Source organism: Fragaria vesca, linkage group LG7 (assembly GCF_000184155.1).
Source record: "Fragaria vesca subsp. vesca linkage group LG7, FraVesHawaii_1.0, whole genome shotgun sequence".
Taxonomy (NCBI): domain Eukaryota; kingdom Viridiplantae; phylum Streptophyta; class Magnoliopsida; order Rosales; family Rosaceae; genus Fragaria; species Fragaria vesca.
The window spans coordinates 20,884,678-20,904,718 of NC_020497.1; the positions used below are offsets into that span (position 1 = coordinate 20,884,678).

Genomic DNA, 20,041 nt, shown 5'->3' on the forward strand with positions numbered 1-20,041 from the left:
TTTCTGATTTTGCTTCTTTAACAATCCCCAATCTTTATCCCCAAACTCTGGTATTGTTCTTCCTGTTCACACCCAAATCAAAAACTTTTTTTGTCGTCACCCAAACCTACACATCCACAAGGACGGACCATATCCGCGGCCGGGTCTATCGTCGCCGGAGCGAGTCTTTTCGGGTACGCGCCGGGGGCTGCGCGCTAGGATCGCCGCCTACAAGGTGTGCTGGTCGGCGGGTGTTTTCAGCTCCGACATCCTCCATCGACTTAGTCATCGACGTCAACACAGAAAGAGACTTTTAACCTAGGGAGCTGTAGATTTTACCCCTCCTACTCACAAATTCCTAGGTTCAAACACACATTAACGAAAGAAAATTGAAGTTGGTCAAATTTCAGTCTACACTGAAATACGTGGATGTGCTTGTGCCACGTCACTTGGTGAATTTTCACCATGTGAATGGAAGAATTTTCGTTGTAAGAGTTCGATGAAGGAATTGTGTTTAGCCCACAATAGTCTCATGTTGAGTTCTCGTACTGTGGATTTTTAGGCACCTAAAAAATCAAAACCAGTTAAAACTGTATTGAACTGATATCGAGTAACTGAAATTGAATAAAACCGAGACAATCAGTTTTGGAAACTACACAAACTGAGTAGTGCGGTGTCGGTTTACAGTTTCGTGCATCCTAAAAACCGATTAAACCGAACCGAACTGATATATATTCATTATATATATTAATTATTAATATTTAATTCTGCATTACATATCATGTTCTTATCGGTTATAGGTCACAAATAGTAGGCTTTCACACATGATTATGTCTTTAAGTGTTTAAATCTAACCAAATTCATTCCCATGTAGTTTTATCTTTTGTTATATATGAATGTTAGAGGCTGCAATTGAATTATGTATAAATTTTAGCTTCTTTTTTCACTTGAATTACTTATTTGAACCTATTAGATTAACTTATTTGAAGTGTTGATAGTTTACCACTTTGATATTTTTATTTTTTTATGTTAATTGATTAAGTGTAAAAAATATTACGGATAATAGGTTTTATTGAAACCGAACCGATATTAGGTTAACTGACGAGTGCGGTGTTTTATATATTTTTATCAGTTTTGGTTCTAAAAAATAGAAAACCGAATCATTAGGACCGAGTCCACCCCACTCGGCTATCCACGAGCTCAATATACAACACAACAACTTGGTGGACCAGCACGAGCTTAATGATTTTTACGAGCTTTGGACCCTAATTACCTGTAACTATATTGTAAGGGTCCGTGGTTTGGCCATTGCCCGAATTCTGAAACTAACAGTTGCTAAATTCTTGATGAACCTCTAAAATAAAACAAGTTTAGATGTAATAGTAAAGTTTTACTGTTTTAGTACTCCAGAAAGAAAAGTCGAGGCTCTTGTTGAAATCAAGGATCCAGAAGAGCCAATCTGTTAATGAATATGAATATCACTTCAGACAGTTGGCTGTGGAGCCTCGACTTATGATAAAACACAGCTAAAACTAAAGCTTTTTCACCAAATGAAGAAGAAATTGAAAGGCAAACAAATCCACAATCTGAGAATTCCATGAGATGCAAATATTGATCACACGATTCAAAGTCTCTAACAACATAATGTCCCCCACCAATATGATTTTCCAAAATAAGCTACTAATTCGCATGCTGGTAACATTTTTGGGGGCAAAAGATGGTCTGGCTGCTCCCGAAGTCCTGCCAACACCAAAAGAATCATGAGATGCATTTGAAGTGGCAATTAAATGGAGTAAAGGATTACATCTCAGAATACAACTTTAAGTGTCTTTACTTACTATCTTCTATTGGAGTTATACGCAGGGTTAGTCATCCTGTCAACGTAACAACACAATAAACTCAATAAGCACTACAGGAAAATTTTCCACCATAATCTACTCTGGAGTATGTTTGAAAGGTTTAGAGGCAGACCTGCCATGCTGTTTCCCAACAAAATTTGAGCTAGGCCGACCATTGGCCATCAATCTATCAAGAGGAGCTCCATTTCCACCATTCAGAAGTACAGATGACTGGCCGGGAGTAGAATCAGGGCCATTCATATCCTTGGATTTGCTCAAAATCTTTACGTTCGACATACCTCCCGAAACACCAAAAGATACACCATTTAATTGCTGATTCTGCTTCACAGACTACAAGTGAGTATTTTCTGCATTTGGAGTAGAAGTGACCAGATTTTTGGAATCAAGATATGATACCTTCTTTAAGCGGTGAGTCTGTGCCACTGGAGTCACAGCCACAGAAGGCAAACCTGCGGAGTAGGGGGATGCTGCTGCTGCTGCAGCAGCAACTCTGGCAACGGCGGCTGTAGCTGCTATCATCTCTTGAGCTCCTTCTCGCAGCTGAACATAGTCCCCTTCAATCACAAATAGCTGAAAAAGGCATTAAAATTCTCATGAGATGATAGATAATCAACATAAACATAGATGCATTTGAAATCATCCACAGAACTCACTTCAGTATGAGCAGCAACAAAGTCATCTAGCTTTCCATACTTTTTCTTGTAATCATGCCAGTGTAAAGGTGCAAGCATCTTTCCAAGCCTATTTGGCAGCTGTATTGAGAAAGAAGTAACACATCATTGACTAAACAGTTCCTCATAGAAACAGAAAACAGCATGCTCACTATAAAAGTTCTGGTAGCTAATAGGTAGGCTCACCGTTGAACTGATCCGAATTCTACCACCAGCTGGTATTGTCCGAACCATGCAAGCCAACAAAGACCTTTCATCTAGGAGAGCAGCCTCCAAATTCCTTCCAACTGATGGTGCACTGGTGTGCCCAGTTGAGACAAAGGATTCAGGCAAACCTGTACTAGGGGTATTATTCATTCCAATTTCATTGAGATTGACTGAATGGACCGCGGTGTCAGACTTTGAGGAATTGGTAGCAGAATTTGGTTTCTCTGCCATTAAAACTTGTCCGTCCAACTCATGATCAGTCAAGGTCTGAGCATTCTGCTCATGTGCCTGTTCAAATGTAAATTAAGCTGAGTATCTTCTAAGCTTACAACTGAAAACCTAACAGTCTGACCAGCTCCAGCGAAGTAAAAGAAAAAAAAAAATTAAAAATTGTTTTACCTTGGTTTCACTGGTCTTCTCAATAGAATCCAATCTCAAAGAATCAGTAAATTGGGAAGAAATTTGTTGGAGGCTCTGATCAGTTTGGGGTGAGACCAAGTAACTGCTATTAATTGACTCAAGAACCTGAAACAAAATACATACTGTCATTCCTGCCTATTTAAAATATGCTGAGGCAAATAATCGTTAACAAGGCAATACCTGTACTTCAATGGGGGAAGATGATATCACAGGTTCAGGCTCTGCCCCTTGGCGAATTTGAACATCCAAATAGTCTTGATGAAATGATTGCCCATTAACAGAAGTTTCATAGTCATACTTTGCATCTGATCTCATCAGGTTTTGTTCATTTTGGGAAGTTGGAGGTTCAGTTTGTGAAGGTATCTGCAAATTCTCAGACGGGGCCTAAAAAGATAGATTAAATAATATGAGAAGGTCATCAAGGATAACGGATAATGATCATAAATAAAATAGGAAAGATGTATCTGACTTTCAGCACCTGTTGGTTCTGCCACTGTTGGAGAGATGACATTGCGGGTATTGAGTGAAAATTCCCCACATGTGATTGAGGAACCTGTGCTGGCATGGAATGGGGAACCCCAGGTTGATGCAGAACAAATGGATGCATACCAGTCACCTGTCCAGGTGGAAGAAAGGGAGGCATCCCAAGTAGAGACGAAGGACCAATTGGAACACTAGGAACATGATCAACCTGATAAACCATAACAAGCAACGTTATGGACATATAACGAAAAACTAATTTAAAAGCATAAAAAGAACCAGGTCAAAATCATGTTTGATGTGGTTAAAATACCTGATTTGATGCATTGACAGTTGAAGAAAACGATGAAACATCCTCTGGATTCCCATTTGGGAGGGCCCCTGTATTTCCATTTGACATATTCATTTCAATCTGGTTTCCATTGTTCCGACCAAACTGAGATGCATCCTTTGAAGTTGAATTTGCTACACGTGATTCATCAGTGTAAGTTCCACTTCTTTGTCTGGCATCAGCTAACTCAAGCTGAAGCTGTTGTACGGTATGCATATGATGTCTCTCCATTTCTGCAAACTATCAGTTATCCAAAAAGAGAAATCAGATTGATTACCCAAAAAAACAAAACCATGTTATATTTAGGTATAGCGCCACCCACACTTGGGTATTGCTTGAAAAAAGTAACGCAAAAATATTTGCATATGCAAAAGGATTAGCACTTAGGCATACACAGACGATTTTTCTGAATTTTATCGGCGTGCTAAAGATGTTGCAAGCTGTAGGGAAAGAAAAAAATGAAAAGGCATTACAGAAAACAAAACTAAAAAACCTGTCTTTGACAACCAAGCCAGAGCTGATTATAGTGTTCCGTATGTTCCCGCAACTGATTTTGAAGTGTAGATGACTGCAAAGCATCCATTTCTTGAACACGAGAGATCCAAGCTTGGGCTTCATTCAGTTGTTCATCCTTATATAGAATGGCTTCTTGAGCAAGCCTATGCTGAAAATATGATGGCTATCAGGCACTGCTTCGCTATAACTAAATGTAGCATGCAATTCCAAGTAAAAACATCAAGTTTGTTCCGTTTCTGTCACTTATTATTTAGTGTCTGACATTTTGTTAACAATATCTTTATACACTGTCTATCCACAAAGGGAAAAAATATATATATAAGATAACACTATAGAGAAGTATGAAATACATGCAAACAAACAAACCTGCTCCTGCAACTCAATAAGTTGCCTCTCTTTTTCTTGAATATGTTCTTGAAGATCATGTAATTGCTGTATATGCTGGGCTCTTTCAGCTTCTGAATGGTCACGCTCTCTTCTGCAATAAACACCAAACTTACATACTTGTTCATACAATTTAAACCTCAACCAGCATTTGTTTATACAAACGAAATACCAAAAGCCTTCTATTATGCAATACACAAAAACAAAAGAGTAAATCTCCAGACTCGTTGTAAATAGCATAGCAACACACATTTAAGCCTGAACAGCGAAAGCACATATGCTCTTGAATAAGATCTTAAAAGTGCAGAAAATAGGTCTTAACCACATGGACCATTACCTGAAAGTTGCTAATTCTTTGTTCTGTTCTCTAAGAAGGCCCTCTTTAGCCCAGGCCTGACAGAGAGATGAAAGTGGGTAAAAACTACAGAACACTCAGTGAAACCAACCAAGAGAAATTTCATAGGCATTCGACTTTACCGCTTCATTGTCTAACTTGGTAGCATGCAGCTCTCTATCTTTTTCTTCTAATTTCCTCTCCAAATCATGTATGGCCTGTTCCTTTTCATGGAGTTGCTCCTACAAAGACATGTCAACTGCTGTTAGTCGCTCATGGAAGGTGGGATTAAGTACGCTATAAATCAAAACAAGCATGCTAACAGAGCTTGTGTAACAGCTACTCGTTGAGAGATGCTACGAAAACTCTACCAAAATATACATACATTCCAAAAATAGATATCCTATTATCAAGCGAACCTGAAGCTTGGAAGCAACATTAGCATGGTCCTTTAGTTGAGCATCAAAGTTATTTTGAATTTCCATTATCTCAGATCTTGCAATCATTTGAGCTCTAAGGTCAGTCTCCATATGCTGAAGTTCCTCTCTTTGCCTGACAATATCACGAAGCCGCTGCTGCAAGAGGTCATGGTCCAAAGTCCCATCCATGGAGATCGAACAAAAGTCTACATCAACTGGCTCTCTTCCCTGCTGCACCTTGAAAAACAAAAAATTTATTTCCGCTTCACTGAAACTTTGGAAACTTAACTTATTACTAATACCAAAGTCCTTGCCTCATATATTGTTCTCTCATCAGAGTGGCCTAACTTCGATTGTTCCAGCTCCTGCGTAATGAAACATTCCGAATTCAAGAACAATAACAACAAAAGCACAACCAGAAGCACATAGAAAGATCCATTGACACCTAAAAAAACGTTACATACAAATTTCTACATTTTTCAGCCACAAAATGACTAAACCACGACTCATCTGAGCCCAAAAAAGCTATATGGTGCATCTGTATTAACAAACAGATCACCAAAATTTCTCGTTCAGAAATTGACCGATCATGTTTAACAGTTGGATTATGTGAAGATACCAAACACATTACCCACTGATCACAATTCAAAACCCTAACCACACACTGTATCTAGAAATAGTTACATCCTGAGCTAGAACATAATTATACCATTTGCACACCTCCATTTCTCGCATTCTCAATAACAACACAAAAACAAATAAACCCTAATCTCCAATCCACCCAAATTCTAACTAACCAGTATCCCGAATTTCATTTCGTTTCAGCTCAACTAACATTGATCACAATTCAAAACCCTAACCACTCTATCAAAGAACACAGACAGTAAATAAAAACAGTTTCTCACCGATACTTGTCACATTCTCAATTGCAATACAAAATCTGAGAACCAAAAAAAAAAAATCAAACAGATAAACCCTAATCCCCAATCCAAGTGAAACCAGCCCAATTCAAACACAAACAAATCCAAATTCCATTTCATTTCAGCTCAATTCACATTGTCCAATCAACCAAAACTCAATGCCAGTGGGGCATTTCAGTAAATCCACTACCTCGTTCCGATGCTCCGACACGGCGCGCCACTGCTTGCGCGTCTGAGCTGCTTGCTGCGTCATCGCCGGCATGGAACCACCGCGCGCGGCGGCCGTAGCCTCCATCGGAATCGCTACAGTCCAAAACTTCCAACTGGCTCTCTCTCACTCACACTTGGCAAAACCCTAGGGTTCCGTTCCGGCTCGGAGAAAACGAGGACGGGGAGGTGTGGGCCCCGCAGTTTCAGGGATTCGAGAAGAGGATTGAAGCCGGAGGAGAGAGGGAAGAGTATCGGAGACGATTTGGGGTGCGTTTTGGGATTCAAGGGTTTTGGAGGGGTTGAATTGTAATTAACGAAGAGTTGACGAAGGAGAGAGAGATAGGGAGAGATGATTGGGGTTGTGAGAAATTTTTACAAGTAGGCGAGGCTCCCGCCATTTATAGGGCGATTTACACTACAAATGCATGATTGATTCACGCCTTCGACTGGCGCGTGGAATCTGAACAGTATTTTTTTTAAATTTCTTTTTTATATTTCTTTTTTATGGAAGCCGAAATGATACAACAGAACTTATTGATGATATAATGTAACGTTATACACTTATACGTTAAATTCTGTCTTTAGAGAACCCACTAACGTTGTCATAAAATACGTCACTGATGACTGCATTGAAATTTACATTACATTGGTGACAGCATCAGAGTCATTGATGAAACTTATTCAAATAACTCTTTTTAAAGTTACGTTACATTTGTGATGTCGTCAAGTCTTGATACTTGTCTAAATAAACAAAGAGTTTAAGGTTAGAGATGTACATACGATTTCTTGAGGAGTGTTATCTCTACTCTATTTCATCAATTTGAGTCTTTTTCTTGAAAGCATGATAGGTATACGTTTGTAATAGCCTCTATAATCTCTATTGCAAAAGAGTTCATAAATCTAGTAAAATGCATTACCTAAAGGAAAAAACTTGGGTCCAAGACACATTCATAATCTAGTAAAATGCATAACCCAAAGGAAAAAACTTGGGTCCAAACCAGCATGGACACATCCATCCAAACTCTATGATTGACTGATAAGAATCCAATACTGAGATGGATCAAATTACAATCCGAGCAACACATAAGAATCGTCAATATGACTAACCCTTCCAAATGATCAACTTCTATAACTATATTTGTTTCACGACATAGACATGTAGTGATACACACCAAATGTATACAACACAAAGATAAATACATACATTGAGATCAAACTGATCACATTACAGACCGAGCGAGCCATCGGGTAACCAAAAAGTTCAGCTGCCAGAAACACCGAATCCACAGCGAGTCTCAGTGAATGTGGCCTTTGCCAATCCATCAGTCCTCAATGATCGATTAACAATTTCACGAGTGATCGAGTTTGTATGGCTCCGACGAGTTAAACAACCATAGGTTTTTTTAGCACGGTCCACAAGCACAAGACTGTAACTAAGTTGCCAATATCCAGAAAACTTGGGTAGATCATAGATTTGCTAACATCATATATTACATTCATACAGGAAAATAAGTAGAGTAACCATTAAAACAAGACTCATACTGTCATACACAGTACATTACTTGTTCTCGGCCTTTGTCTCATGACTAGAAGACGCGACTCTGATGGTAAGATTTACCCTCCTGAACTCCTCAGCCTCTGGAGTATCCTTATCTGGGCAGACATCAGTCAAGTGAGCAGCACCCTCGCCACAGTTAAGGCAAGACATCTTGTAAACAAATTATCATTCTCAGTGCTCAGATTCCTTCACAAACTCCTTGTGGACAAGATTTCGTGCGGCAAGACGTTCATAGTCATGTTTAGAATCATGAGGAAGCCGCAAGTTTTTAATACGATCAATGCAACTTCTTTTCAATTCTTCATGCAGTTTAAGACCAAAATGATGTAAGCACTCCCCATCCAGATTAATATGCCAACAATGTCGCAGATCAAGTGACTCAAGCAGCGGACGGCCATCAAGGATGGCGCGCAAGCCATTGCTAGTGAGCTTGTTTCCGAAAAGCTGAAGGTGGTGTAAACCATGCATTGTTTCTGCTATAGCAAGTGCATCGCCATCCCATCCTACAAAAAACATTTTAGTGTTGTGCCTGTTCAATTTCAATGATTTCAAAAGAGGGCAAAAACGGCCAATCACTTCAAGATTGCCTTGTGGTGTGTCTTCGAAGTAAGGAATGTCGAATCTGTAGTTGCAGTGTGAAAGTTCAAGTTCCTCCAGCAGCGGCAGCTTCGGAGCCGCTTCAACCAGTCCATCATTTGTTATGTCAGAAAGCACAAAACAGAGCCGTTTGATTCCCCTACAGCTATTGAAGAAGGTTATATGAATGAACATGTTAGCAACATTCACTGATGAATTATAGATAGTAAAGAAACTTCATTGAATCGACATAAACATTCATAGATCTCAAATCCCAACATGCATATAACTAGTAGAAAATTACAATACCTATCAGTGATATACTTAAGCAGATCATCGGAGCAGAAGTTGTGCACACTGATGTCGACGAGGTTGCCACAGCTAAGATCAATGGCTTTCCTACACAACTTGTCCATCGGGTACCGCGAGGGCCACTCGCCATAGACCAAATCGTCACGCATGTCGATGGTGAGCCAGTTTCTAGGGTCCATGCAGATTATGCGCCATGTCGTACACACGTACACAGCGGTCACCAGAATCTCGATGGCTCCCAGCCGTGACAGTATAGAAGCTGTGATTTCTTCAGGGAGGTCGATCCAGTCTTGTCGCTGGGTTTTGTTTGAGGGTTCGGCCATTGTTATCCAAGGTGTTGGAGGCTAGGTTTTTATTTATAGTCGGTATGGTCTTTAATTTATTGGGCCAGCAGCCCATCTTAGAACAAGAACTGCGTCCTTCAACGTCTGAAGAAAGCTAGCTTCATGAATCGCACCTTTTCTTAATCACGGAAGTTAAACCAATCTGTAATTTGGAATCAAACAAGCTAACATTACAGGTAAACTGGAGATGCAGAAGCACAATATCTTTGCCACTAGAACCTTTCTCTAACAAGTAACAACACAATGGCAGATTGGCAACAATACTTATTAGCAGCTGATCAGAAATAGAACTATACTGCAGAGAAACTATAGACCATTGGGATATGGATGACGGCTACAACATTTGATTTGACCTTCAACTCAAACTCAATTTCATGGTGACCATTCCAGGGGAACAATTTATCAATTGCTTCATCTACCATGAACACATCATACTCATAATCATCAGTTGATCACCATTAGGAAGCCGAAGTATTTTAATTCGTTCCACCAACATCAGTGAATGTGGCCTTTGCCAATCCATCAGTTCTCAACGATCGATTAATAATCTCACAACTGAGTTTAATTATATGTCTTTGGCTTTGATCAAACATATGTATAGTGTCACATTGTGTAATATCAAACATACATGTTTTGCCGTTTGGGAGGCTACTGAAAATATGACAATTTTAAACACATTACATCAAAAATTTATCAGAAAGAAAGATCACTAAACAAGGTAATACAATGCTACAGAAAATATGGCAATTTCAAACACTCCACCAAGAGCCAATCAGAAAGATAGTTCACTAAACAAGGTAATATAACGCATGCATTAGATGGAGCCAGAATACTCTCACAAGTTAAACAACAACAGGTTTTAAGCCTAGTTCACAAGCACAATGCTGTAACTAAGTTCCCAATAACCAGAAGATTGACTTGGGTAGATCATAGGATTGCTAACATTATACATAATATTCATAAGTAGAGTAGACAGTTAAAACACGACTCATACATAATACATTACTTGTTCTCGGGCTTTGTCTCATGACCAGAAGACGGGACTCTGAGGGTGAGACATTCCCTCCTGAACTCCTTAGCCTCATCAGTATCCTTATCTGGGCAGTCATCAGTCAAGTGAGCACCACGCGCGCCACAGTTATAGCAACATATCACATAAACAAATTTTTTTTGTCCACTCCCAGGGACATAAGAACCCCATGCACATCCCTCAGGTAAAGATTCTGGTAGTTCCACTTTTCGAAAGGCTTTACTGAGACTAGGATCTCTCTCTTTGCAAACAGAGAAAAAAAAGGGTATTGAATGAGAGATATAGAAAAGTCATGATAACGAAATGTATGTTTTATGGGAGATGATGATGACTCAATGAGGAGCAAATCAGAAACATCAGAGTTAACAAGTGTGTGTGTGTGTGTGGGCAACATGATGCTAAGCAACCTAGTGGTGTTGGGGATCATTGAAGTTAGAAACTTAATACACATGTATGATACAGGGAACATAATTATCTTTTAACCAGTGGCAGATCCAGAATGTAAATTTTGTCTAGGCTAACTAGAGAATTTTTGTGTAGGCTCAAGCCCAAGCCTTCTACATAGATCCACCCTGCTCCTAACTCTGAATAATCATACAGCAAAATGAGCAAACTTAATCAATATCATATTCTTTTTACTAATTTATGTTCTTCAATTCATTCATTAATTCAAATGCAATGCAATGCTGCAAACAAATAAAGCACAATCGTATTGATTCCTCGTAGAAAACACAAACACAGAGGCGTAAACACCTTGCAGATAATTCGATGAGCTACATGGTCAAAAAAATTACCAATATGAAAAGTAAAGAAATAAAATCAAGAGCATACTCGCAAAATAGGCCGTCCAAGCCTTTTCGGCCCGTTCTTCTGGCGTGAGTAATAGATCTTCGGGAGTCCAACCTAGTTCGGCTAATGAAGATTCTAGGTCGGAGCCGTTTTCTTGATCGGAGCCGTTCGTCTTCGACTTCTTGGCGGGGGATGAGGGGTCCAAGTCCGATGGTAAGGATGTGGGGTTCGGCCTCTTCGGTTGGTTCATTTCCGGTGGTGAGGATTTGGGTTTCAGTTCCGGTGGGGAGGATTTGGGGTCTTCGTTTAGGTTTGAGGTTGTGGCGTGTCCTGATTAATACTCGGTCTGTGAACCAGAAATCAAATATGGGATTTGGGCCAATTTTTTCCTTCTTTTAATAGAAGGGCCGACCTTCTTCTTTTCTTTTAATAGAGACAAGGAAAGTGAAGCTGAATTGGTAAGTGTTATGTGGTTGTTTTGTTGCAGAACAAGAACAATGGAGAAGGATGCAATCGCTTTGATGGATCATTTGGGGCGGACGTAGCCGTGAGACTTTGGGGTGATGTCGAATCAGGGTTTGGAGCTTCGGCTGTCATGGCTGGCTTCAAGCAGCTCAAATGGAGACTCAGACTCGGTAAAGGAAGAGAATAGTACGGAGAAAGAAAATGAAGAAAAGAAAAATCATTTAACAAAAGACATGTTAGAAAAAATAACAGGTAGGAAAAACTCTTAAAAAAATAAAAAATAAAAGACCAAAACACAAATAATTTATGCCAGTTGACATGCTCCATAACGGAATTAACGCAGGTAAACACTTTTCTTTAGTCGAGATAAGAACGTTAGATATTGTTTTTAAGTTTTTCAAAGTTAAGATACCAAAGTTTTGTTTATATAAAACATGAGATACTGTTTGAACAATTTTCCCTCTTTATATTTCAATCTAGTTAGTCTGGCCTTCATACGTGAGTTCTCTTACACATTGCTTTTGGACCCAATTAATTCCTAAGCTTTCTGTTTTTTTCCTTTCATGAAGAGTGAAGATGAATTCCAGTCTTGCATAAGCTTGAAGAAGGATAAGAATTGACGAAGTTAACAAACTAACAATCCACGTAGCTTTTATTTAGAATATTGTACGTAAACGTGTTGTTGGCTTATTGGTTGGGACACCATCTCAGCCTTATTCCGGGTACACCTAATTCCTTAAATTAAACAACTTGTTGATACCCAAAATTCCACGAGTTCGTTTCTTTAAGTTGACATATGCCCACAGCCTTATTGGGCCTTCATCCAAGCTTAATATGGTCGAAGAGACTTCCTTGAAAAATGACAAACTCAAGTTCTGCCATGCAAACATAACACGTAGACCTAAGCTACATCCATTGGGGCTTACAGAGGGGATGTGGTGTGGAAGGCAACATGATGCTAAGCAACCTAGTGGTGTTGGGGATCATTGAAGTTAGAAAATTAATACACATGTATGATACATGGCACATAATTATCTTTTAACTAGTGGCAGATCCAGAATGTAAATTGTCTAACTCTGAATAATCATACAGCAAAATAAGCAAACTTAATCAATATCATATTCTTTTCACTATTTTCTGTTCTTCAATTCATTCATTGATTCAAATGCAATGCAATGCAGTGCTGCAAACAAATAAAGCACAATCGTATTGATTCCTCGTAGAAAACACAAATACAGAGGCTACAACAAGCTCTGAGAGGTATTCCAAAGAATGCCTCTGAGTAAGTCCCTGAAGATTATAAGAGTTGGGACATGAAAAGGTACTCACTAACATCTTGCTTGTTCTCAATAATCCCAGTAACAACATTTAGATTCTCAAAGAAGATATAAAATGTGCCAACCAGTTGAAGAAAGTGCCTTCTACAAATCTTGCTGAAACTATGCCATTCCGCAAGGTCGATGAATTTGAGTGAGCATGCAGCACCCTCGCCCTAGTTAAGGCAAGACATCTTATAAACATCTTAGAATTCCCAGTCCATAGATTCCTCCACGAACTCGTTGTCGACAAATTTTCGTGCGGCAAGACGTTCATAGTCATGTTTAGAATCATGAGGAAGCCGCAAGTTTTTAATACCATCAAGGCATCTTGTTTTTAATTCTTCATCCAGTTCGAGACCAAAATGGCCGGAGCGATCCCGACCCAGATTAATATGCCAACAATGTCGCAGATCAAGTGTCTCAAGCAGCGGACAGCCATCAAGAATGGCGCGCAAGTCCTTGCTAGTGAGCTTATTTCCGAAAAGCTGAAGGTGGTGTAAACCATGCATTGTTTCTGCTACAGCATGTGCATCGCCATCCCACCCAAGAAAAAACCATTTAGTGTTGTACTTGTTCAATTTCAATGATTTCAAACGAGGGCAACAACGGCCAATCACTTCAACATTGGCATGTCGTGTGTGTTCGAAGGGAGGAATATCGAGTCTGTAGTTGCAGTGTGAAAGTTCAAGTTCCTCCAACAGCGGCAGCTTTGGAGCTGCTTCAATCAGTCCATTAGTTGTTATGTTAGACAACACAAAACAGAGCCGTTTGATTCCCCTACAACTATATAGAAAAAAGTTATGAATGAACATGTTAGCAGGTATCCAAAATCCAAATCTCGAGATAATTAAACATTCATAGATCCAAAATTCAACTTGTAGAAAATTACAATACCTGTCAGTGATATGCTTAAGGAGATCGTCGGAGCCGAAGTTGTGAACACTGATCCCCACGAGGTTGCCACAGCTAAGATCAACGGCTTTCCTACACAACATGTCCATCTGGTACCGCGAGGAGGACGACTTGCCATAAAGCGAATCGTCGCGCATGTCGATGGTGAGCCAGTTTCTAGGGTCCATGCAGATTCTGCGCCATGTCGTACACACGTACACAGCGGTCACCAGGATCTCGATGGCTCCCAGCCGTGACAGTATAGAAGCTGTGATTTCTTCAGGGAGGTCGATCCAGTCTTGTCGCTGGGTTTTGTTTGAGGGTTCGGCCATTGTTATCCAAGGTGTTGGAGGCTAGGTTTTAATTTATAGTTGGTATGGTCTTTAATTTATTGGGCCAGCAGTGAGCAGCCCATCTTAGAACAAGAACTGCGTCCTTCAACGTCTGAAGAACGCCAGCTCCATGAATCGCACTTTTTCTTAATCACGGAAGTTAAACCAATCTGTAATTTGGAATCAAACAAGCTAACATTACTGGTAAACTGGAGATGCAGAAGCACAATATCTTTGCCACTAGAAACCTTTCCCTAACAAGTAACAACACACACATGCACACAATGGCAGATTGGCAACAATACTACCTTATTAGCAGCTGATCAGAAATAGAACTATACTGCAGAGAAATTCTAGACCATTGGGATATGGATGACGGCTACAACATTTGATTTGACCTTCAACTCAAACTCAATTTCATGGTGACCATTCCAGGGGGAACATTTTATCAATTGCTCATCTACCATGAACAAATGGTCAAATTATCTGCATCATACTCATAATCATCAGTTGATCACCATTAGGAAGCCGAAGTATTTTAATTCGTTCAACCAATCATCAGTGAATGTGGCCTTTGCCGATCCATCAGTTCTCAATGATCGATTAATAATCTCACAACTGAGTTTAATTATATGTCTTTGGCTTTGATCAAACATATGTATAGTGTCACATTGTGTAATATCAAACATACATGTTTTGCCGTTTGAGAGGCTACTGAAAATATGACAATTTTAAACACTCTACATTAAAAATTTATCAGAAAGAAAGATCACTAAACAAGGTAATACAATGCTACAGAAAATATGGCAATTTCAAACACTCCACCAAGAGCCAATCAGAAAGATAGTTCACTAAACAAGGTAATACAACGCATGCATTAGATAGACATAATACTCTCACAAGTTAAACAACCATAGGTTTTTAGCCTAGTTCACAAGCACAATACTGTAACTAAGTTCCCAATAACCAGAAGATTGACTTGGGTAGATCATAGGATTGCTAACATTATACATAATATTCATATAGGGAAATAAGTAGAGTAGACAGTTAAAACACGACTCATACATAATACATTACTTGTTCTCGGGCTTTGTCTCATGACCAGAAGACGGGACTCTGAGGGTGAGATTTTCCCTCCTGTACTCCTTAGCCTCATCAGTATCCTTATCTGGGCAGTCATCAGTCAAGTGAGCACCACGCGCGCCACAGTTATAGCAACATATCACATAAACAAATTTTTTTTGTCCACTCCCAGGGACATAAGAACCCCATGCACATCCCTCAGGTAAAGATTCTGGAAGTTCCACTTTTCGAAAGGCTTTACTGAGACTAGGATCTCTCTCTTTGCAAACAGAGAAAAAAAAGGTTAAAAAAGGGTATTGAATGAGAGATATAGAAAAGTCATGATAACGAAATGTATGTTTTATGGGAGATGATGATGACTCAATGAGGAGCAAATCAGAAACATCAGAGTTAACAAGTGTGTGTGTGTGTGTGGGCAACATGATGCTAAGCAACCTAGTGGTGTTGGGGATCATTGAAGTTAGAAACTTAATACACATGTATGATACAGGGCACATAATTATCTTTTAACCAGTGGCAGATCCAGAATGTAAATTTTGTTTAGGCTAACTAGAGAATTTTTGTGTAGGCTCAAGCCCAAGCCTTCTACATAGATCCACCCTGCTCCTAACTCTGAATAATCATACAGCAAAATGAGCAAACTTAATCAATATCATATTCTTTTTACTAATTTATGTTCTTCAATTCATTCATTAATTCAAATGCAATGCAATGCTGCAAACAAATAAAGCACAATCGTATTGATTCCTCGTAGAAAACACAAACACAGAGGCGTAAACAACTTGCAGATAATTCGATGAGCTACATGGTCAAAAAAAATTACCAATATGAAAAGTAAAGAAATAAAATCAAGAGCATACTCGCATAATAGGCCGTCCAAAACTTTTCGGCCTGTTCTTCTGGCTTGAGTAATAGATCGTCGGGAGTCCAACCTAGTTCGGCTAAGGAGGCTTCTAGGTCGGAGCCGTTAGTCTTCAACTTCTTGGCGGGGGATGAAGGGTCCAAGTCCGATGGTAAGGATGTGGGGAGCCTCTTCGGTTGGTTCATTTCCGGTGGTGAGGATTTGGGTTTCAGTTCCGGTGGGGAGGATTTGGGGCTTCTTTGAGGTTTGGGCGTCGCCTTCAATTTGGTGGTTGGACTCGCTTCTATGTTATATAAAACGTTAAAAATAAGCTAAAATTAGATCAAAATTGCACGAGTGGGATGGCGAGGAACAAGGCTCAAAATCAGGAACAAGACAGAAGCTGCTCTTCAAAGGTAAGTATTCAAAGACATTTACTTTGTTATATGATCTTCCTTTCTATATTGAATGCTTTTCCAGTGACTATGGATTAAATTCAATTTCCTGTGGAATTTGAACATTGATTTTTATGAATTGAGCGATTTTTGCTCGCTTTAACATACTTGTCTGAACCCAGTAAGATTTTTCTGCGAAATTGGGCATGTTTGTTTGGGTATTTGAGTTTGGGTCGCATTTGGTCTTTTGGGTTTTTGGATTTGAGTGAAATGTTGCTGAGAATTTGTTGAATTTGGATAAACCATAAACCCTCATACCAATTTACCGAAAAATTGGGTCCGTTGCTTGTGGAAGTAATTTTTTGCAGTGTGGGTATTTGTTTATGTGAAAATAGTCATTGTTGAGACTGGTGAGACTGGAGTTTTAAGAGCTTGTATAGGTGAGGGAGTGACATATTCGTCGATTAGAGTTAGTAAACACTAAAGTGACTAAACAGTTTGTGTTATTTTGGTAGAGAAACTTCAATTTTTGTCGTGCTACATGATTTCTGAAGTTGAAATTAAGTGAGATGTTGTTATGAAGTATAGCATTTCTGTGTGATTTCATCTTGGTATGATTAAACTGATTGAGAGCTTCATTCATTGTTCATTGGTCTTGTCATTTGCGTTTCCTTGCATACTTGTAGTTCTTTCGCTGCAGAAAGCTTTTCTGTTTGGTGTTGGTTTGATAACTTATTTACTGTGATTATTTCAAATTTTGAGTATAGAAGTGGATTCTAACTCAAAGGCTCAAACAATGATGGTTGAAGAAGGGGAAGATAGGATCAGTGCATTACCGGATGAACTTGTTTGTCACATACTTTCCTTACTTCCAACAATATATGCTGTCAGAACAACCGTTTGTCTACAAGATGGAAGGGCAAGTGGACTTCTGTTCGCAATTTGGAGTTCAATGACGAACATTTGAATTACCGCCATAAGCGATTTCTAAGTTTTGTTTATCGTGTCTTCTTTCGCGACTCATCATCAGAAATCTGCAAGTTCTCTATTTCTGTTACTGGGGATTTGTATCGCATTATGGGTAAACTTACTGCATGGTCTCCTGCCAATTGGGTTTGCACTGCTGTGAGGTGTAATCCTGTTGAACTGGAAGTTTGTGGTTTTAATGAATTTTTGCCATTTGAGATACCTGAGAGCCTTCTGATGTGCAAAACAATTAGGGTTCTGAATGTGTCCAAAAGCTTAGTTCTCGTCTTTCTTTTGAGCCTCCTGTATCAGGGTGTTGTTTCCCAAGTCTGAAGTCTCTACATGTAGCATTTACACGTATAGAGGAGGACGATTGGAACAAGCTTGTTTGTTCCTGCCCGGTGCTTGAAGAGTTGATTATAGATGGAGTGCTTGGATCTGTGATTGACCGTAGTCATCATGTGTCTGTGCGCCTGAACTAAAGACCTTGATAACAAGGTGTATCGGTTTTGCTAGCCATCCAATGTTCAATTTGGATATCGATTCCCCAAAGCTTGAAAACCTTCATATTGAGAAGCTTCTTCTGCCAATTTTGTCTTTGATGAATACAAAGCCAGCCCTTGCCACTATTACGTATTTTACCAGACCTGGGACAGTTGGGACAGTTTGCTACAGAAAATATAGCAATTTCAAACACTCCACCAAGAGTCGATCAGAAAGATAGTTCACTAAACAAGGTAATACAACGCATGCCACAACACATTACATTAGATGGAGCCAGAATACTCTCACGAGTTAAACAACCATAGTTCACAAGCACAATAGTGTAACTAAGTTCCCAATATCCAGAAGATTGACTTGGGTAGATCATAGGATTGCTAAAGTTATACATAATATTCATAGAGGGAAATAAGTAGAGTAGACAGTTAAAACACGACTCATACACAATACATTACTTGTTCTCGGGCTTTGTCTCATGACCAGAAGACGGGACTCTGAGGGTGAAATTTTCCCTCCTGAACTCCTTAGCCTCTTCAGTATCCTTATCTGGGCAGTCATCAGTCAAATGAGCACCACGCGCGCCACAGTTATAGCAACATATCACATAAACAAATTGTTTTTTTCCACTCCCAGGGACATAAGAACCCCATGCACATCCCTCAGGTAAAGATTCTGGAAGTTCCACTTCTCTAAAGGCTTCACTGCGACTAGGATCTCTCTCTTTGCAACCAGAGAAAAAAAACAGGTTAAAAAAGGGTATTGAATGAGAGATACAGAAAAATCATAATAACGAAATGAGCAAACTTGATCAATATCATATTCTTTTTACTATTTTCTGTTCTTCAATTCATTCATTGATTCAAATGCAATGCTGCAAACAAATAAAGCACAATCGTATTGATTCCTCGTAGAAAACACAAACACAGAGGCGTAAACAAGTTGCAGATAATTCGATGAGCTGTAGGTCAAAAAAAATTACCAATATGAAAAGTAAAGAAATAAAATCAAGAGCATACTCGCATAATAGGCCGTCCAAAACTTTTCGGCCTGTTCTTCTGGCTTGAGTAATAGATCGTCGGGAGTCCAACCTAGTTCGGCTAAGGAGGCTTCTAGGTCGGAGCCGTTTTCTTGGTCGGAGCCGTTAGTCTTCAACTTCTTGGCGGGGGATGAGGGGTCCAAATCCGATGGTAAGGATGTGGGGTTCAGCCTCTTCGGTTGGTTCATTTCCGGTGGTGAGGATCGATGTGGGTTTCAGTTCCGGTGGGGAGGATTTGGGGCTTCTTTTAGGTTTGGGCTCGCCTTCAATTCGCTTCTATGTTATATAAAACGTTAAAAATAAGCTAAAATAAGATCAAAATTGTGGGATTGCGAGGAACAAGGCTCAAAATCAGGAACAAGACAGAAGCTGCTCTTCAAATTAAGGTAAGTATTCAAGGACAGACTTTGTTATATGATCTTCCTTTCTATATTGAAAGCTTTTCCAGATTGACTATGGATTAAATTCACAAGGCTTTGTTTGGAAAGCTGCTCACTAGGATTATTGTGATAGCTCGATCAGTGCATTTTTAGAAATTGATCTGCTCAAGTCTAGCTACTGATTGATAACTTCATGGGCAGAATTCAAGGTGATGAGAATGCATTTCGTGAGGCGCCTATAAAATGCATTCAGACTCTTGCTAAAGGGAGTTTTGGGAACATATATATAGAAAAGGCTTTTGTGATATTGCCTCTGAGTTGAATTACAATCATGCTATTCTTCCTAACTCACTGTGTTTGAGATCTTCTTACTTGCAGATTGATATTGCATTAGTAATAGTGTGTCTTGTTACAATTGGTGTATACTCATTCAGAACTTTAATTGATAATCTTGTTCAGTGCTTTTTCGCTCGAAGGAGGTTTTTTTTTTTTT

The 20,041-nt window shown here is 39.4% G+C and overlaps 5 protein-coding genes and 1 non-coding gene across 6 annotated transcripts; 1 reads left to right on the forward strand and 5 right to left on the reverse strand.

Annotated features, from left to right (window-relative positions):
• Positions 1-1,341: 1,341 nt before the first annotated feature.
• Positions 1,342-6,835, reverse strand: LOC101302699. Its single transcript, XM_004307836.1, has 17 exons — positions 6,711-6,835; positions 5,915-5,965; positions 5,601-5,828; positions 5,325-5,423; positions 5,185-5,240; positions 4,830-4,941; positions 4,441-4,611; positions 3,930-4,187; positions 3,615-3,827; positions 3,317-3,520; positions 3,116-3,241; positions 2,696-3,004; positions 2,492-2,590; positions 2,235-2,408; positions 1,951-2,156; positions 1,818-1,853; positions 1,342-1,719 (listed from the first exon to the last, which is right to left on the reverse strand). Coding segments are annotated over exons 1-17 (2,448 nt in total). The 5' UTR covers positions 6,816-6,835; the 3' UTR covers positions 1,342-1,718.
• A 1,624-nt stretch (positions 6,836-8,459) lies between these two features.
• On the reverse strand, positions 8,460-9,499 carry LOC101304150 (putative F-box/LRR-repeat protein 23-like). The gene is made up of 2 exons (XM_004309053.1): positions 9,174-9,499; positions 8,460-9,030 (listed from the first exon to the last, which is right to left on the reverse strand). Exons 1-2 carry the CDS (start codon positions 9,497-9,499, stop codon positions 8,460-8,462), a joined length of 897 nt encoding a protein of 298 aa, XP_004309101.1.
• A 916-nt stretch (positions 9,500-10,415) lies between these two features.
• LOC101293527 lies at positions 10,416-11,927 on the reverse strand. Its single transcript, XM_004307885.1, has 2 exons — positions 11,382-11,927; positions 10,416-10,791 (listed from the first exon to the last, which is right to left on the reverse strand). The coding sequence occupies exons 1-2, from the start codon at positions 11,587-11,589 to the stop codon at positions 10,523-10,525; spliced, it is 477 nt and encodes a 158-aa protein (XP_004307933.1). The 5' UTR covers positions 11,590-11,927; the 3' UTR covers positions 10,416-10,522.
• A 1,399-nt stretch (positions 11,928-13,326) lies between these two features.
• Positions 13,327-14,346, reverse strand: LOC101304436 (putative F-box/LRR-repeat protein 23-like). The gene is made up of 2 exons (XM_004309054.1): positions 14,018-14,346; positions 13,327-13,906 (listed from the first exon to the last, which is right to left on the reverse strand). Exons 1-2 carry the CDS (start codon positions 14,344-14,346, stop codon positions 13,327-13,329), a joined length of 909 nt encoding a protein of 302 aa, XP_004309102.1.
• A 1,907-nt stretch (positions 14,347-16,253) lies between these two features.
• Positions 16,254-17,868, forward strand: LOC101296330. The gene is made up of 2 exons (XR_185303.1): positions 16,254-16,686; positions 17,433-17,868. It is a non-coding gene; the product is annotated as an uncharacterized LOC101296330 (transcript).
• Positions 17,869-18,340: 472 nt separating this feature from the next.
• LOC101292639 lies at positions 18,341-19,813 on the reverse strand. Its single transcript, XM_004307882.1, has 2 exons — positions 19,149-19,813; positions 18,341-18,852 (listed from the first exon to the last, which is right to left on the reverse strand). Exons 1-2 carry the CDS (start codon positions 19,354-19,356, stop codon positions 18,584-18,586), a joined length of 477 nt encoding a protein of 158 aa, XP_004307930.1. The 5' UTR covers positions 19,357-19,813; the 3' UTR covers positions 18,341-18,583.
• Positions 19,814-20,041: the final 228 nt, after the last annotated feature.